At 41.3% G+C, this 15,178-nt stretch overlaps 1 protein-coding gene across 1 annotated transcript; it reads right to left on the minus strand.

Moving 5' to 3' along the window:
• Positions 1-4,384: 4,384 nt before the first annotated feature.
• On the minus strand, positions 4,385-14,424 carry CBX7 (chromobox 7). The gene is made up of 6 exons (XM_066596386.1): positions 13,744-14,424; positions 12,724-12,767; positions 8,478-8,543; positions 7,383-7,449; positions 6,807-7,170; positions 4,385-4,693 (listed from the first exon to the last, which is right to left on the minus strand). The coding sequence occupies exons 1-6, from the start codon at positions 13,810-13,812 to the stop codon at positions 4,536-4,538; spliced, it is 768 nt and encodes a 255-aa protein (XP_066452483.1). The 5' UTR covers positions 13,813-14,424; the 3' UTR covers positions 4,385-4,535.
• Positions 14,425-15,178: the final 754 nt, after the last annotated feature.

Raw genomic sequence — 15,178 nt, forward strand, 5'->3', positions numbered from 1 at the left:
CGCAAACATGTATATTCTATTATGTGTATTCCTAACCTGTTCTGTTTTATATGTTGCTCATTTCTTAAACTTAACACAGTAATGTAGGTTCAGTTGAACCATTATATTACCCATAGAGAAGAACAAAGCCGAAAGACAAGCAATAAAGGATGATGGTCACAGGAAAAAAAGCAAAACATAAAAACAGGGCATAGGTCATATGAGATAATTAAAAATATATCTTAGGTGAAGCAGGTATTAACTTTGGTAAAGATGTAAAAAAAAAAAAAAATCTACAACAATAGTTCAAGTGAACAAAAAAAAATGAGATTGTTATGATGATAGCATGATGATATTTATGTTACAACAGAAGATAGAGAAAAGTGTTCGTTTGAAGTAACAGTAACTCTACCTTTTGTAAAAGGAATCCTAGTGAGCGTGCCTTTTCTGGGAGAGAGCTTGTACATGGATATACATTTAATATACAATTATACAGCATGTACCTATGTCCCTTTGCAAAAAAAAGAATGCTTTCACTATTAAAACCGTCTATGGATTTCTGATAACAAGAAAAACATTTATAAATAAAAATCAAAAAATAGAAATGGACAAAAAAAAGAAAAAAAAATCTAAAAACAAAATGTTAAGGTTAAATGGATGGTATTTAAGAAAGCAATTAATAAGCATCTTATTACCATGTTCACAATAGTAGTCACTCAAGGCTAAAACGCTTTAAGTATATGATGCAAGATCTTACATCATATACAATACAGCACGGACTGCAACAAGCACACAATTGCAAATGAATGATTTTAAATATATAGCCTAACCTTGTACCTAAAAGGGGTTGTCCGGTTAATGGACAATGCATTTTAAATAGGACCCCATGAAATAAATCCATGAGTAGAGAGATCCTCACCTCTCCGCGGCCGCCGGGATCCAGCATTGCAGCCTTCCCAGGGTTTGTTATGACAAATGAGGTCACATGAAATAATGTGACTGCTACAGCCTCTCATTGTCACGTTCTTGAACTCCTTGCATCATGGCGCTCAGCATGTGAGCGTAGATGCCAGGAGAACCAACGTTGGTGCTGAAGCTTCTTAATGGCTGCAGCAGGCATCAGATTCCCTGTGACATCATCTGTCATAAGAGTTGCAGCGCTGGATCCTGGCAGCCGGGTGGGTAAGTATCTCTCTGTTTATTATTTTACCACAAGGGGGCCTATTGAAGAGGGGTTGTCCAGTAACCAGACAACTCCTTTAAGTATGCAGAATATCATTCAAATAGATACAATGCAGATACAGGAGATAATACTTAGTATAGGCAAGCCAAAGTGTTAATATACAGCCTAACCTTGCACTAAGAATGCAGAATATCATTCAAATAGATACAGTGCAGATACAAAAGATACTAGGCAAGCCAAACTCATATTAATTCACTTGTGTTGTAAGCTCTTTTGGTCCTATGTGCTAATACACAAAATGTACTTAACATATGTATTTATATCAATATATACAAAATGATACAACCATGCCGGCTCTGAACCTTTTACCATAGTGGAGGTCATGGTTGACCTTCTGGGTGCAGTAGAATGAAATCAATAGAAACAGAATTGGCTACCAGCTGAAAGACTTCAGTCAGGAGACCATCTATTGGCGATTACGTAATACAGACTGCAGACCCATATCTGATGCTACCTATGTACTTCATAGCCAACAATGTATAGCAGGATTAAGCTAACATTTGAGAGTAATAACAGCTACATGAATAATATGTAAACTGTTCATTGATTAACATTAATCACAATCTTTCATATACTCTATCACACAAAACTATAAATATGGGAGGTAGAATGCTGTGAAATCATGCAGTCAGTTCTCAATTATGTTAGAACATGATTTCTTTCAAAATATTTTTTTAAAAAACCTTGAGGATTCTGATGGACCAATAATAAATCAGGGGTCACAAATAGTATTTTCCATGTTTTTGTACATTTGAATATATAAAATAAATATGCCTAAACTTGTATAACTGGGGAAAAGGGGTTTGTATGAGAATAGCAGAAATGTACAATAACAGCCAGTCATTGTGATCCATGAGAGACTGACAGCAAATATCCAGCATTTCACTCTGGGTTAATGCACATTTAGACTGAATTAATCAGCAATAGCCACTAGAAGAACCCAGTTAGTATCTGATGAACATCTGTAAGTGCTATATTAAGTTCGGCTTTAGTAAGAGATATAATTCTTACAACTATTAAGACAATCAAGCAGGAACTATAAACTCACAGGTTTTAAACAATCAAGCACTGAAAGTCTGATTTTATAGTAAAAATTTCTTTCCAACTAAAATACACTTGTATCCCACAAAACAGTGCATAGAGGCATGACGATTGGTCAACTGGTAAGCGAACCTTGCAAACACAGCACTATCGTAATTTACAGCACTAAGAGCTAAAATACCAGTGTTTACACATGTCCTACAAGCAGAATAAAGTGCTCATGTCAAATACCCCAATTATCCCTCTCCTTTACTTTTACCCTGTGTCCACCATTTGCATATTTTGGTGTTAGTAAGGACAATGGAGGCATATCATGGTTCAGGATGGAGGCCTATTAAACTGAGCTTTTGAAGAGCTCAAAAGTTTAACAGCTGCCTACATAGAGATCAATGTATGGAAGCCTTTCTTAGAATGACATAAGTGCATACTTCCCCGATTTCTGCTCTTGGGATTTCACATTGTAAGTGCCAACACTATAACCAGTAGCCATCCGGGACAGGCCTGCCAGAGATGAGCAGTTCTTACATAGTGGCTCTCCAGAGGGGAAGATGGTACCACTCCATAACACCCATATGACATAACAGGAGAGATAAATAAGGTTGGCATCATGACACGCTACCTTTTAAGCTACTACTCTTATTCCAAAATTCCTATATGTAATGTGCTAAAATGTCATTCTAGAAGATACAATGGTCTTAAAGCACACATTGCTTCTTCTTGCTTTTCCTTAGAGGCCTGAACTATAAAATTGCTGACAAACCAGTGCAGTAAAGCAGCAACAATGTATCCAAATATACACTAATGTTTTCTAAACGGTAAATAGATAAGCAGTGCTGTGAGATTATTTCCTTAAAAGGGGTGGTCTGGTTTAATTTATATATATATTCTTAAGCCCCCACTGCCCCACACAATATGTGATTATTGTGGCACCAAAGAACTGTTTTAGCGCTGCAGCACCACGGCATCTTACCCATGACATCACTGATAACATCCCACAAACATGTCATGTGGGCTACTAATCTAGAAGCCCCGGGCAGTTTGTGAGAGGTCACTGATGAGGTCCCGAGTCAGGTCCTCAAATTGGTCTGGTGGGTAAACAACCACATGACTGCTGCAGACAATGTATACCAACAGTGGTGGAGCAGCGCGTCAGCAGATATTTAAATATACATTTTATAAAGACACCTTTTATCCACCTCACTGCCACCAATGTATTTATACTGGAAAACCCTTTTAACGTAGATTCTATTTTCTTTACATTAATGGCTATTCAGTGATAAATACACATGTATGTATTTATACACATTTTTGGTTTGCAAAGACAGTGATGGACTAGTCGTCAGTGCAGAAGATGATTATCAGATACCATTAATAGACTAATGTGGTTCATTGTTAAGGAGCAGGAGTACATACAGCTGCTGTACAAATACTATTAGATTGCAGAAACGTATAAACAATCAAATTAAGGATTTTGTACATTGTAATCACTGGACATCATATACACATCTCTAAAGGTCACAGTATGCTCTATAGTCAGACATAAGTCTAATAAATAGAATACTGAGTGTAAGTACAGCAATGCGCATTTACTACTTGTAAGGTGCTGCACTGGATACAAAAAGTTTTATGTGATGGATGAGCATAATGTATTACTGTTGCTAAAATAGGTATGGATACACCATTATTGTGTACACATTGCTATTTTGCATAGCGTTCAATCATATCGGTACTCCTATTAAGGTTCAACATATAGTGTAGCATGTGTTATTGGTAAATAATGTTGTTACATAACTTATTCTAAGTTTTCCAATTATCTATTATGATTGCACATTTTCTCTCTAAAACCCATCATAAGTAAACAATACATTTTCCATCCATGCACAGGAAAAGCACAGCTTTAAACTCCCGAATAAAACCACATACAAACTACACACTGTCAAAGCAGCAATCATTTACAATGCCCATATAAAACAGCGTTTGTATACCGTTGTCTCCTAATGGAATATTTCCATGTGATGGTCTCATTGAGGAGGACTAGTTGATGCAATGTTGTAGTTAATCGGAAAACAGTGTAAGCAATATTAATGAGATTTCTGTGGAGCCGGCAAGAAAAGAAAAAAAAAAAAAAAAAAAACTCTTCCTAAAACAGGGTCAATGTTCTGCATGGTTATACAGGCTTCATACAGAGGAAGCTGTCCTCTGTAAACAGTTCTCTTTAGTCTTTAAACTTCATTTCACATGAGGAAGAGGAATAGATGAATGATTACAGCAACTAGCATTCATCACTGCGGTCCCGAAAAAAGCCTTCTGCAGACCGGGCTTCACGGAAAGTCACCGTGATGGAATTTGAGGTGATGTCTGTAACAGTAATCTCACTGGGCATGGGGAGGGCAGGAAGCCAAGGAGGAGCAGCAGTTAAATTTGTGTCATCTGTAGTGAGACAAAGACATAACCACATATAATACACAGATCCAATCCAGTTATCAAATTAGGTACTTTTAACATTTAAAGGGGTTGTACCAAAACCAACTTTTATTATGTAGCCTAAAGATAGGTAATAAGTCTGATTTTTCGGGGTCTCACCACTGAGACCCCCACCGATCCTAAGAATAGGGGTCATTTCTTGTTGCTACACCTACCTACTGTGATGTCAGATTGAATGGAGCAATGGTAAAACATGCATAATTCCATTAATTTCAAGGCGACTGACGGAAATAGCCAAGTATAAGCGGTCAACTATCTCCGGCAAACTCATTGAAAATTATTTGAGCAGCGCTGTGTATTCGCAACTGCTGCTCCAGTCAATCTCCTCCTCACTGCAGGGTCTGCAGTGATTCTGCAGTGAGCAGGAGGGACACAGGACCCCTGTTCTTGGGATTTGGCAGGGGTCTCAGAGTTGAGGCCCCCACCGATCACACTTTAATCACCTATCCAGTCAAAGGGGTTGTCCGAGTAATGAAAGGCCATCTCACCGGATCCTCTGTGGTGTAAAATAGGAAAACAGCAGAGCTCCCCACCTGACCTCAAAATTTATACACTGCAGCCAGCCTGAGCCGTCTTAAAACAAGCTGCTGCAGCCAATAACAGAACTCCACAATAATTGGCAGCCAGTAAAAAGAACACAGTGGAGACCAAAGCCTGGGCACAAGTGGGGAGAGGTATCAGCTGCTTTTTGACTTTATACCACGGGTACCCAATGAGATGGTCTTTCATAACTTGGACAACCGCTTTACGCTGTTCATTCAATAGACGACATACAGATGGGGCTTGGGTTAACATGTTTCCTGGCACATTAGGTAGCCTCACTCAATGCGCCATTCCAGTGTGGTCTGTCATAACGCAGGATAACGTTCAATGTACAGTGTAATATCAGCTTTAGCCACTAGATGGCAGTTGAAGAGAACCAAAGCTGAGAGTACAAATGGAAACACTAAGACTACAGCAACAGTATCCAAGTGAAAGGGCTATGGGTCTTCTGCTTCACTACACAGAGACTTGTACAGTACAGAGGGCAATAGGGCATAAGTTGAATGGTTCACTAGCGAGGTTCGCTAAGCAGGCACCAATCCCACACTTAGAGATAGCAGCACTGCATCAGCAGCTCAGTTGTCATAGTGTTGTTTCTCTCCTTCTCCAGCTCTGAGCTGGGGACATTGGAGGCACAGAATGAGTGGTTCAGTAGTGGGTACACTAGGCAAGCACCAGATCCAGCACTGCTGTCTCCAAGTACGATAAAAAGGTTTCTGTCTGGTGAACCTACCTAATGGGCCACCCAGCTTGTGCCCCAGTGTCCACAACTATGAGCTAGAGAAGGAAAGCAGCAGCACTATGACAGCTGATCCAGTACTGCTCTCTCAAACTGCAGGAAAGGTGAACCCTGCTAGTGAGAAAACCAGCTTGTGCCCTAGTGTCCTCTTATGTGTTCTAGTGCCCCCCAATGTCACCAACTGTGAGCTGGATAAGGAATGCAGCAGTACTGAATCAGCCACTGAGCTGTCATAGCCCTGCTGCTCACCTTCTCCACTTTATAACTGGGGACATTGAGGGACACTGGGGCACACAAGTGGACACTGGGGGGCACAAGCTGGGTGTCTCCCTAGCAGGGTTCACCAGGCAGGAACCTTTTCTGCACTTGGAGACAACAGCGCTGGATCAGCGTTTTAGCTGTCATAGCGCTGCTGCTCTCTTTTACCAGCTCACAGTTGGTGACACTGAGGGACACTGGGGCATACTATGCCACCTGCTGTTCAATGTGGGACATTACATCTTGCAAATTGTTTTTTTCTATTGAGAAAAGCCAGTAACGCGTTATCTTGTTGGGTCAATGCATAATGCAACTTAAAGCAAGCCCCATGTGTAATACTGTCCTCACACTCCTAATCATCAGTTTGTGTAATGCCCCCTTTAGGGCCAAGATCAGATCAGACAATAAACCACTTTCTGTAAACGAGTTGGCACTACCTATCATACTTGTCAATAAAATACTTTTTAATATTAAAATTACAATATTTTTAATTAGTTATTAGGAGGACAAGAAACCCACCCTTGATATCAGCCTCATGCATAGTTTTGTCTTCATGTGCATCTTCCTCTGCTGGTTTCTCTTCTTGCCAATCAGGGATACTCTGAGCTTCTTCCTTTTCAGCCTCCTTGGCAAAGAATTCTGGCCGACGACTCAGTGGCTCATACGTTGATACTCGTAAAAACTTCTTGCGTGAGAGGCACAAAAACTTTCTCCCTTTACGCTGCTTGCTGAGGGGGAATTGCAGTGACTTGGCTTTCTCTGGCACTGAGGAAGCTGTTGTGGGTTTGGAGCCTAGACCGCTAGTGAACCTTCGAGACAAGGAAAAGCAAAGTTTTCTTTCTTTGGACTTGTGTGCACTGCGCAGGTCCATACCATAAAGCCTCTGCAGAGTAAAAAAAAAAAAAAGTAGTTACCCTTGGTTGTGCTTTGAACAAGCACACATTTTACACATCAGCTAGAATCAAGAAATTCTGCTTGTAAATTGCCCATTATACGCTGACCAATTGTTTTTTGCAGATTTATAAGTGTTATACTATCAAGGAATTGAAAGAACACCACAGATGTCTGATATATTGCATGCGATTTAATTCATACCTGCAGTAAGAGGCGTTTAGGTTTTGGGCCTCGTTTTCTACACCCAGAAGCTCTTTCTTTTTCTTCCCTGCAAGACCAACACATCAATAATTCATGTTATATAATTACATAATTCATATTACATGACTTTTGCACTTTTTTGTGACAGATAGGCCTCTATGTGTGTCCCAGGGTTTTTAAAATACCTTCTGCAAGATTACGGGACCACATTTCAGCTTTATAATTACTATGGCATACACAGCATTTCCAATAGCTGAAATGCTTTACCAAAGTTTATACAACAAAAATTTAAGGTGAATTTCTGCCCAATATATATAAATTATCCATATTAATTAATCAGAAGTTGGTCCAGTGGCCATTGTGTGGTTCTGTTTTCCAGTGAGGTAACTATTTTATTCTGCTGGTTTTCACTTTTTGATTGGCTTTTCGGCAACTGATGACATCCTATCGTTTTGTTGTTAATGGTACACACTTTGAAGGCGAGTAATTAAAAATAACAATCAACATTGGCTTCATTCTTGTTATCACTTTAGCAAAAGTGACCCCAGAAACAAAAGAGAAAGATGTCAATATTTTTGCAGTAAAAGAAACATAGTTACCTAATTTAGCTAGAACTTTAAAGGCAATCTGTCACGTCCCACAATACCATAACCTAGGTTATGGAACTGTTTGGGGTTGTGACTGGGAGCTGGGTGAGGTATTTTTTATGCACTCTGGCACCCACAATCCAGCGCTGTCGCCCTCCAATGATTGCACAGCGATGCAAAAAATAGGACTCTTTTTAGAGTCCAGTGCGTGCTGTCTTCTATACAAGTCTATGGAAAAAGTGTGCGCACGGGACTCTGAAAAAAAAAGCCACATTTTCCAGCGCTGTGTGATCTTTGGAGGCGTGACAGTGCTGGACTGCGGATTCCAAAGTGTATTTAAAAAAAAATTTAAAAATCCAGCATCCGACCCAGTGTCACTGCCCCTTATAGCACCTTTTAAACTTCAAATGAACTAGTATACAGCCATTTTTACATTCTGGCTGGAGATGGTCTATAAAGAAGCTGTACTGTTAACCCTGGATAACCAAATAAAAATTTAAAATCTCACTTTTCTTCATATGCCAAGACAAGACGTGGATCCAAAATGTGTTCTTCTGGTTCCCAGGTGCTGTACCTATAAGAGAAAAAAAATTAAAATGAGCAATTTAATGCAGTAAGGTAAGTTATGGCACAAGGCTATACACGTCCAGTGTGCAGTGCTATTGAGGCAGAGGCAACAGCACTTCAGCTTCTTTAGGGTGCATTCACGTGAACGTATATCGGCTCGGTTTTTACACCGAGCCGATATACGTCGTCCTCATGTGCAGGGGGGGGGGGGGATGGAAGAGCCAGGAGCAGGAACTCAGCTCCCGCCCCCTCTCTGCCTCCTCTTCACCCCTCTGCACTATTTGCAATGAAAGGAGTCGGGGCGGGGCCAAGTTCCGAGAATTAGCCGTGCCTCCGTCCCGCCTCTCCCCATTGCAAATAGTGCAGAGGGGCGGAGAGGAGGCAGAGAGGGGGCGGGAGCTCAGTTCCTGCTCCTGGCTCTTCCATCCTCCCCCCCTTCCTGCACATGAGGGCGACGTATATCGGCTCGGCGTGAAAACAGAGCCGATATACGTTCGTGTGAATACAGCCCCCGACTGTAGTGTTTCTAGTGGATCAGTATTACCAATTTATATTTTTCTGGAATCTCCCTTTAAGGGGTTCTATACTTTAAAAATGTGTAAGCAGTCTTTTATTTCTTTAAATGCAGGCCAGCAATGTATAGAGTAGGTTGCTTATCCAGGAACATTTAGTGATTCATGCATACAAATAACAATTAGTGAAATTCTGTACACATTCCTGAATGATACATCCAATGGCTATATTGCTAGCTGCATTTAAGAAACTTCAAAGAATCTGTAAAACATTTTAAAAAAAGTTACAAGTTCACAAATTTTTTTTCTTTGTTTCCTAGTTTAACAACTTTGGTCTAAAAGCCCAAGTCCACTTTACTCATGTTAGCTACATTTACCACACACAACATATATAATACAGGGTGAGGATATGGCAGTTTGTATTCCGATTCAGGGTCTAAACTTTGAGATGTCATATAGATAAATTAAGTGAAGTTTGACCTTCATATCAAAAAAAGCTCAAAATCTCTTTATAGTATAACTAAACTTTTTAAAAACTTCTCATTCATATGTTACTGTGACATAAGTGTTGAAGCTGTCCAACAGCACACACAGACAAATCCTTATACAGGCGAGGTGGATACAATGCAATGCCACTCAGGGAACTTGAACCATAGATCCCTTCAGAAGTCCAAAAATAGTATAAAGAATGTGGCAGCCTAAATGGTGAAGATTAAAACACTAAACCTTTATTTCTCCATGTCTTTAGAGAGAAAGCTATGTTTTGACCTGCATTTGGTCTTTATCAAGCTTGTGAAGGGGTAAGAACTCCACAGACTTTCTATGTAGCCCATACACAGCTCTGAGCAGTGATGGAAACAGCTGAGAAGTGCTTCTGCCCTCTTATTTTAGCAATCGGTTGGGGTCTTAGCACACAGATCACTATAAGTCAAAACATTTAATATGTCACTATAACATGTCAGAATTAAAAAAAAAATGTTTTGTTACTCTTTAACCTCTTGTGGACATTCACCATACATGTATGTCTGAAGAGCTGAGTCAGCTGCATGTGTGGCGAGCGTCAACTGTGGACAGCTCAACTACTAGTCACTTAACTCCCTAATATGGCGTGGTCAATAGCAACCATGACATCTGTGTATACAGATGGAGGGGGCTCCCTCTGCTTCCCTTACAATGCAATTGCAAGATGCCCAGTGGTTGTCATGACAGCCAGGGCCTAGTGAAAGCCTTCAAGCCCATCATCATTGTACTTCTATTAAACCCTATATAGCACAATATAATGCAATACTGAAAAATTGCAGTGTATTGTAAAAGCAATAGAATACTCAAATTCCCTAGTGGGACTGAAGAACATGATAAACAGTGTAAACATTTTCTTTTATTTTAAAAACGTCATTGAAATTGAAAACACCCTCTCTTTTTCCATCTATGTCTAAACAATAACGAACAAAAAAACAAAAAAAAACATAATTGGTATTGCAAAGTCAAATGGCTAAAGGGGTATCCCCATGTCAGCCAAACATAGCTAAGATGGGAATACCAGCCTGTTTACACGGCATGAGGTGGCAGAAATTAAGGAAACGGCTGAACTGGTTGTTCTGTGCTGTTTTTGTAATTCCTATCGAAGTTAATGAAAGTTGCGGAAATTACATAGTTAACTATACTGCAGTGTTGTTGTAACTTCCAGTCTCTTCTATGGGAGTTGTGCATATGGTATACATGAACAGCTAATTCATATATTTCTCTAATCCTGGACTACAAGGTTTAACATAGGATATAACATGAAAGTCTGATAGATAAAATCTCTGGGACCCACACCAATCCTTAGTTATGGCATACAGCTAGGCTGTTTCAGTAACTCTCAAGGACTTCCCTCAGTTGGGCTGGGGGCCACAACTAGGTGCAGGTCCCAAAGTCGAGACTAGCATCTATCAGACTTTCATGAAGATATGCCATGAAAGTTTCAGATTGGATCATTTTTTTTATCTAGCATCCAAGAGCTGATCTGGGTATATCAGTTGCAAGAATGTAAACAATTTACAGTATTTAATATTGGGATATGTCAGTTGAAAGATATGGGTGTATCATATCAATAAAGCCTCTAATAAGCATGTAAAAAAAAAAAACAGCCTCCCCATGCATGCTGATAGGATACACTGTAGTACAAACTGTAACAGGGAATGAATGATACAGTAGGATTTAGGGCTGGAAAGCAAGGCTATGCTATCAACGTATTAGGCTTCATTAATGCAATGAAGAACAGGTCTACAGTTCTGATACAATGACTTCTTATGTACGGAAGATGCACAGAGTTGTATGGCGCACACCTTTCCTCTGCTGTTCTTGTGCACACTGCAGCACAGGCTGAAGTAAACAAGTGAACATATGACTCATGCGTCACTCTCCCAGCTCCCTCCTCCTGCGAGTTCTCACTCCCCCTCTCAGATTAGAGGTGATAAACAAGACGTATTCAATAGGCAGTCTTTATCTAGGAGCAGGCAGTGCCATGGCATGAGCCCAGATACACACACATCTCTTAGCCACTGCAAGCTCAGTGCTGGCTCTGAGACTTGTGTCTTCTGAGGGGATGACAATTAGTATATGCTTTTAATCTACAGGGTATTTTAAGTCACATATACCTAATAAATTAATTTAGTGTTTTCAAATAAAATTGTCACTATGAACATCCAGTGATGCAAAGACATCATTCAAACAGAAAATACAATCATATATATATATATTTTTTTTTAACACATTCATCTTTCTTGTTATCAAATCAACGACCAGAATAATGCAGATACTTCCATTATATGAACTATGATATAACTGCAATGTTTGTAAAGATATCAACATGATGTAAAACTATCTCAAAGTGAGCATTTGGTTGTATCAACTTAATACCCTTTTGCAATAATTACAAGAAAATCATCCTTACTTTAGTTTATTCAGGTCATCTCATGTGATAAGATATGAATATCACGCAGGTTTTGCACACAGAGCGCTCAGTTATTGCACTCAAACAAATCCCTCATCTCAAACCACGCGCAGGTTTACAGAGCGGGAAATTCAAAGCTGCTTCAGATTAACTGTGAAACCAGCCTTCTGTTCCACGACATCAAGTGTGGTAGTCTATACTATGAGAACGGCTTATATTAAGGTTACCAGTAGAGCAATGTCTAGTTCATCTTCTATGCTTATATTAGAATATTGTAATGATACATTTGTGTTCTTCTCCCTTCCTTGCACCATAGTAGTACATTCCGGGGATTCCCACAGCTAAATAGTATGAATGATTAAAGAAATGTGATTAACCATGTAGCAAGACTGAATCAGCCATGCAACTCCCTTCAGCATCATAATGATTATGCAGCAGTATGTTTATCTGGAGCACTGTGTAAAACCATACAACACGCAGTCTTACAAGTGTCATCATGAGTGATCAATGAGCTAAACAAACCACTTACGTAGCCCGTTGCCTTGGAAGTGGTTTATTATGTTTTCTTAGCTGGGTAATACATCTGGCACAATGGGAGATACAATCAGCCACTTGCACATGCTATGTAAATAATAAACAAGCTACTACATCTGTAAGATACATGTGTATATTTAGATATTCTCCATAAAAAACACATAACAGAAAGGGGTTTAAAATGTAAATAAGAGAATGGTCCTTACTTGGGGGGCCAGCCTTTCCACTTCACAAGATATTCTACTTTACCCTAGAAAAACAGATGTGACATAGGATTAGCAACAAGACCAGAAACAAGAAGTATCAATAGTATAAAAGATGTCATTTACTGCATATTATAAAAGACATGTCATTTACTGCAGGGTTTCACTTGATTATACTTTAAGTACTTCTCTCAAGTCTCATGTGATATGAAAACTTTGAGAATGTCAGCCAGCCAGGCATCAATGATACTCTTTCCTTTGCAAATATGAGTCATATTTCATTAGAGACTTAATTGAGATGCAGAGCTCCATCATGTCCCCCTCTTACGGCTTCCCAACCAAGTGAATATGAAATAAAACAAACATTTGTATTATGAGTCATCTGTATGAGTCACGCTTTAGTCACCTATAGAAACATTAGCGAGTGAGTCACCTGTAGCGTAAAAGCAACGCTGCTAAGAGTCCAGAGCTGCTAATTTTCTATGCTGCATGAACAAATTAACACTTCCCAACAATCCTGCAGGATCTGTCTATGTAAATGTCCTCCTATGGAATGAAACAGGATGGATGGATGGATAGATGACTGCAGATCAGAAACAACAGTAGAAATAGATCCTGATACTCCAGGAAGTTCTGCCTGCTTACACATGGTAATTGTACAGAATGTATCTAATTACAGATCAGTCCTTGCTATTTATAGGGTGAGAAAGTACCAACAAGAATGATAACCAATTATACCCGATTCTGGCAAAGCCTCCCAGTGAGGAGGAATCTAATGCCAATTCTACTTTAGCTTGTAAGAAACTGGTCCATGAAGAGTATCTGACCACCTGTAGATCCTTAAGCATTCTAGATTTTTGATCCCTGCTTCTCCTTACAAGATGGTAAGTGTTGCACCCTCCTGCCTTGTATCAATAGCCATGCAAACATCATGGCACTAAAATTCTACATCTGTCACCATCCATGTCATTTGAGATAGCCTAACCTCCTGAACAAGATGGGCACCTTTATGGCATGATTTACCTTTCTTATTCTCTTCTTGCGGATGCTCTCCACTGCAAACACCTGCTCCCCGATGGCAGACAGCTCCATGCCCGTCTCTGGCGTTGTTTCTCTGTGCCAGGTGGTCTCCAGTCCACTAGTAGTCAGACTCTCTCCTCTCAATGCAGATAGAGGTTTGTGATGCACGATGACACACCCCCTCTCTGCAATGCACGGGTGCCAAGGGTGCCGAGCCACACTCGATTGTGCTAGGTGCCTGCAAAGATGCCCTGCTGCTGGGATAGAGCCTGGCACTCAGGTGCCGCTCTTGGATCTGCGTCTCCCTTGCTGTATTGCAGTAATCCTCCTTGTAGGCACGGGATGCCCACGCCCCTTCTGTTTTGGAAGGTTCACCTACTACTCTACCTACTGCCTACGTAGTGCCGCAATCCGTGCACAGAGGTGCCCGCCAGCCCGTCCTCATGGGCAACGTGTACTTCCTGCAAGTTGCCAACTACTAGGTGCCCCTACGCTGCTAGTACGCCGGCTGCTGCTGCTCCGTGGACTGCTGCAGAGAGCGGCCAGATGTGCGCCTCGTCCTCGCGGTGCTGCAGGTGATGGAGGCGGCGTATGCTGTGCCGTGTGCCGGCTCCCTCGCTGCTCCCCACTGCCGCTTCTGCTTCTGCTTCTCCTTCTCCTCTTTGCATTACAACCTGCGCAACATTTTCAGGGAACGCGCAGCATCATCTCGGGAACTCCGCTTACTAGAGGGAGAGCGAGTCCTTGGTGACGTCACTGGTCACGTGGGCGCGCTCAGGGGGCGGGGTCACTCAATGAGAGCCGCAGAGAGAGAAGCTGCTAGAAACGTGAGGGGAGAAAGTGGACCGAATTCTAGAAAGTTCTGAGGAGCCAGGACTAACGTGCCGGTGCCTGTGGTGGAAGCAGCTTGGCCGGTAACGGCTGCTGTAACCCCCTTCAGTGCTGGGGAGGTGACATTCTCCTCACACAGCGCTGAGGGTTATACAATGTATAGCTAATGTAGCAGGAGGGGGCAGCGAGGGAGCGCTGACAGACGACAGCTCGGGGCCTCCCGCAGTGACAGGAAGCAGGTCCTCCACACAGCGGTCTGCGGAGAGCACAGGCGTGTACTCGCTGCACGGACGTATGATACACGGTGAATGGAGTCAATGAAAGTCAATGGAGCATGTGCGTGTCGATACGGAGGAGAGCTAGATGGCAGCATGCCTTATTCCTCGGCGTACTGCGCAGCGTGTGAGACAGTGTCCATACGCAATACTTTGTATGCGGGCGGCGTCCTCGTATGCAACCCCACTGTGAGACGGAGCGGAGAGTATAAGAAAAAGTCACACTGCAGACGACCTTGTGGGTGTGATACGTGGTCATACGGAGGGCACGCAGCTATACGTGTGGGTGTGATACGTGGTCATACGGAGGGCACGCAGCTATACGTGTGGGT

Source organism: Eleutherodactylus coqui, chromosome 3 (assembly GCF_035609145.1).
Source record: "Eleutherodactylus coqui strain aEleCoq1 chromosome 3, aEleCoq1.hap1, whole genome shotgun sequence".
In the NCBI taxonomy this organism is placed as follows: domain Eukaryota; kingdom Metazoa; phylum Chordata; class Amphibia; order Anura; family Eleutherodactylidae; genus Eleutherodactylus; species Eleutherodactylus coqui.

Bases quoted from the DNA above. Each gene is read 5' to 3' on its own strand.
- CBX7 (XM_066596386.1), bottom strand. From the start codon at position 13,812: ATGGAGCTGTCTGCCATCGGGGAGCAGGTGTTTGCAGTGGAGAGCATC. The intron at 7,171-7,382 runs GTATGAATTAAA...TTTACTCTGCAG, and splicing joins CTAAACGCCTCTTACTGCAG to AGGCTTTATGGTATGGACCT. The intron at 4,694-6,806 runs GTGGGTTTCTTG...GTCTCACTACAG, and splicing joins GCATGAGGCTGATATCAAGG to ATGACACAAATTTAACTGCT.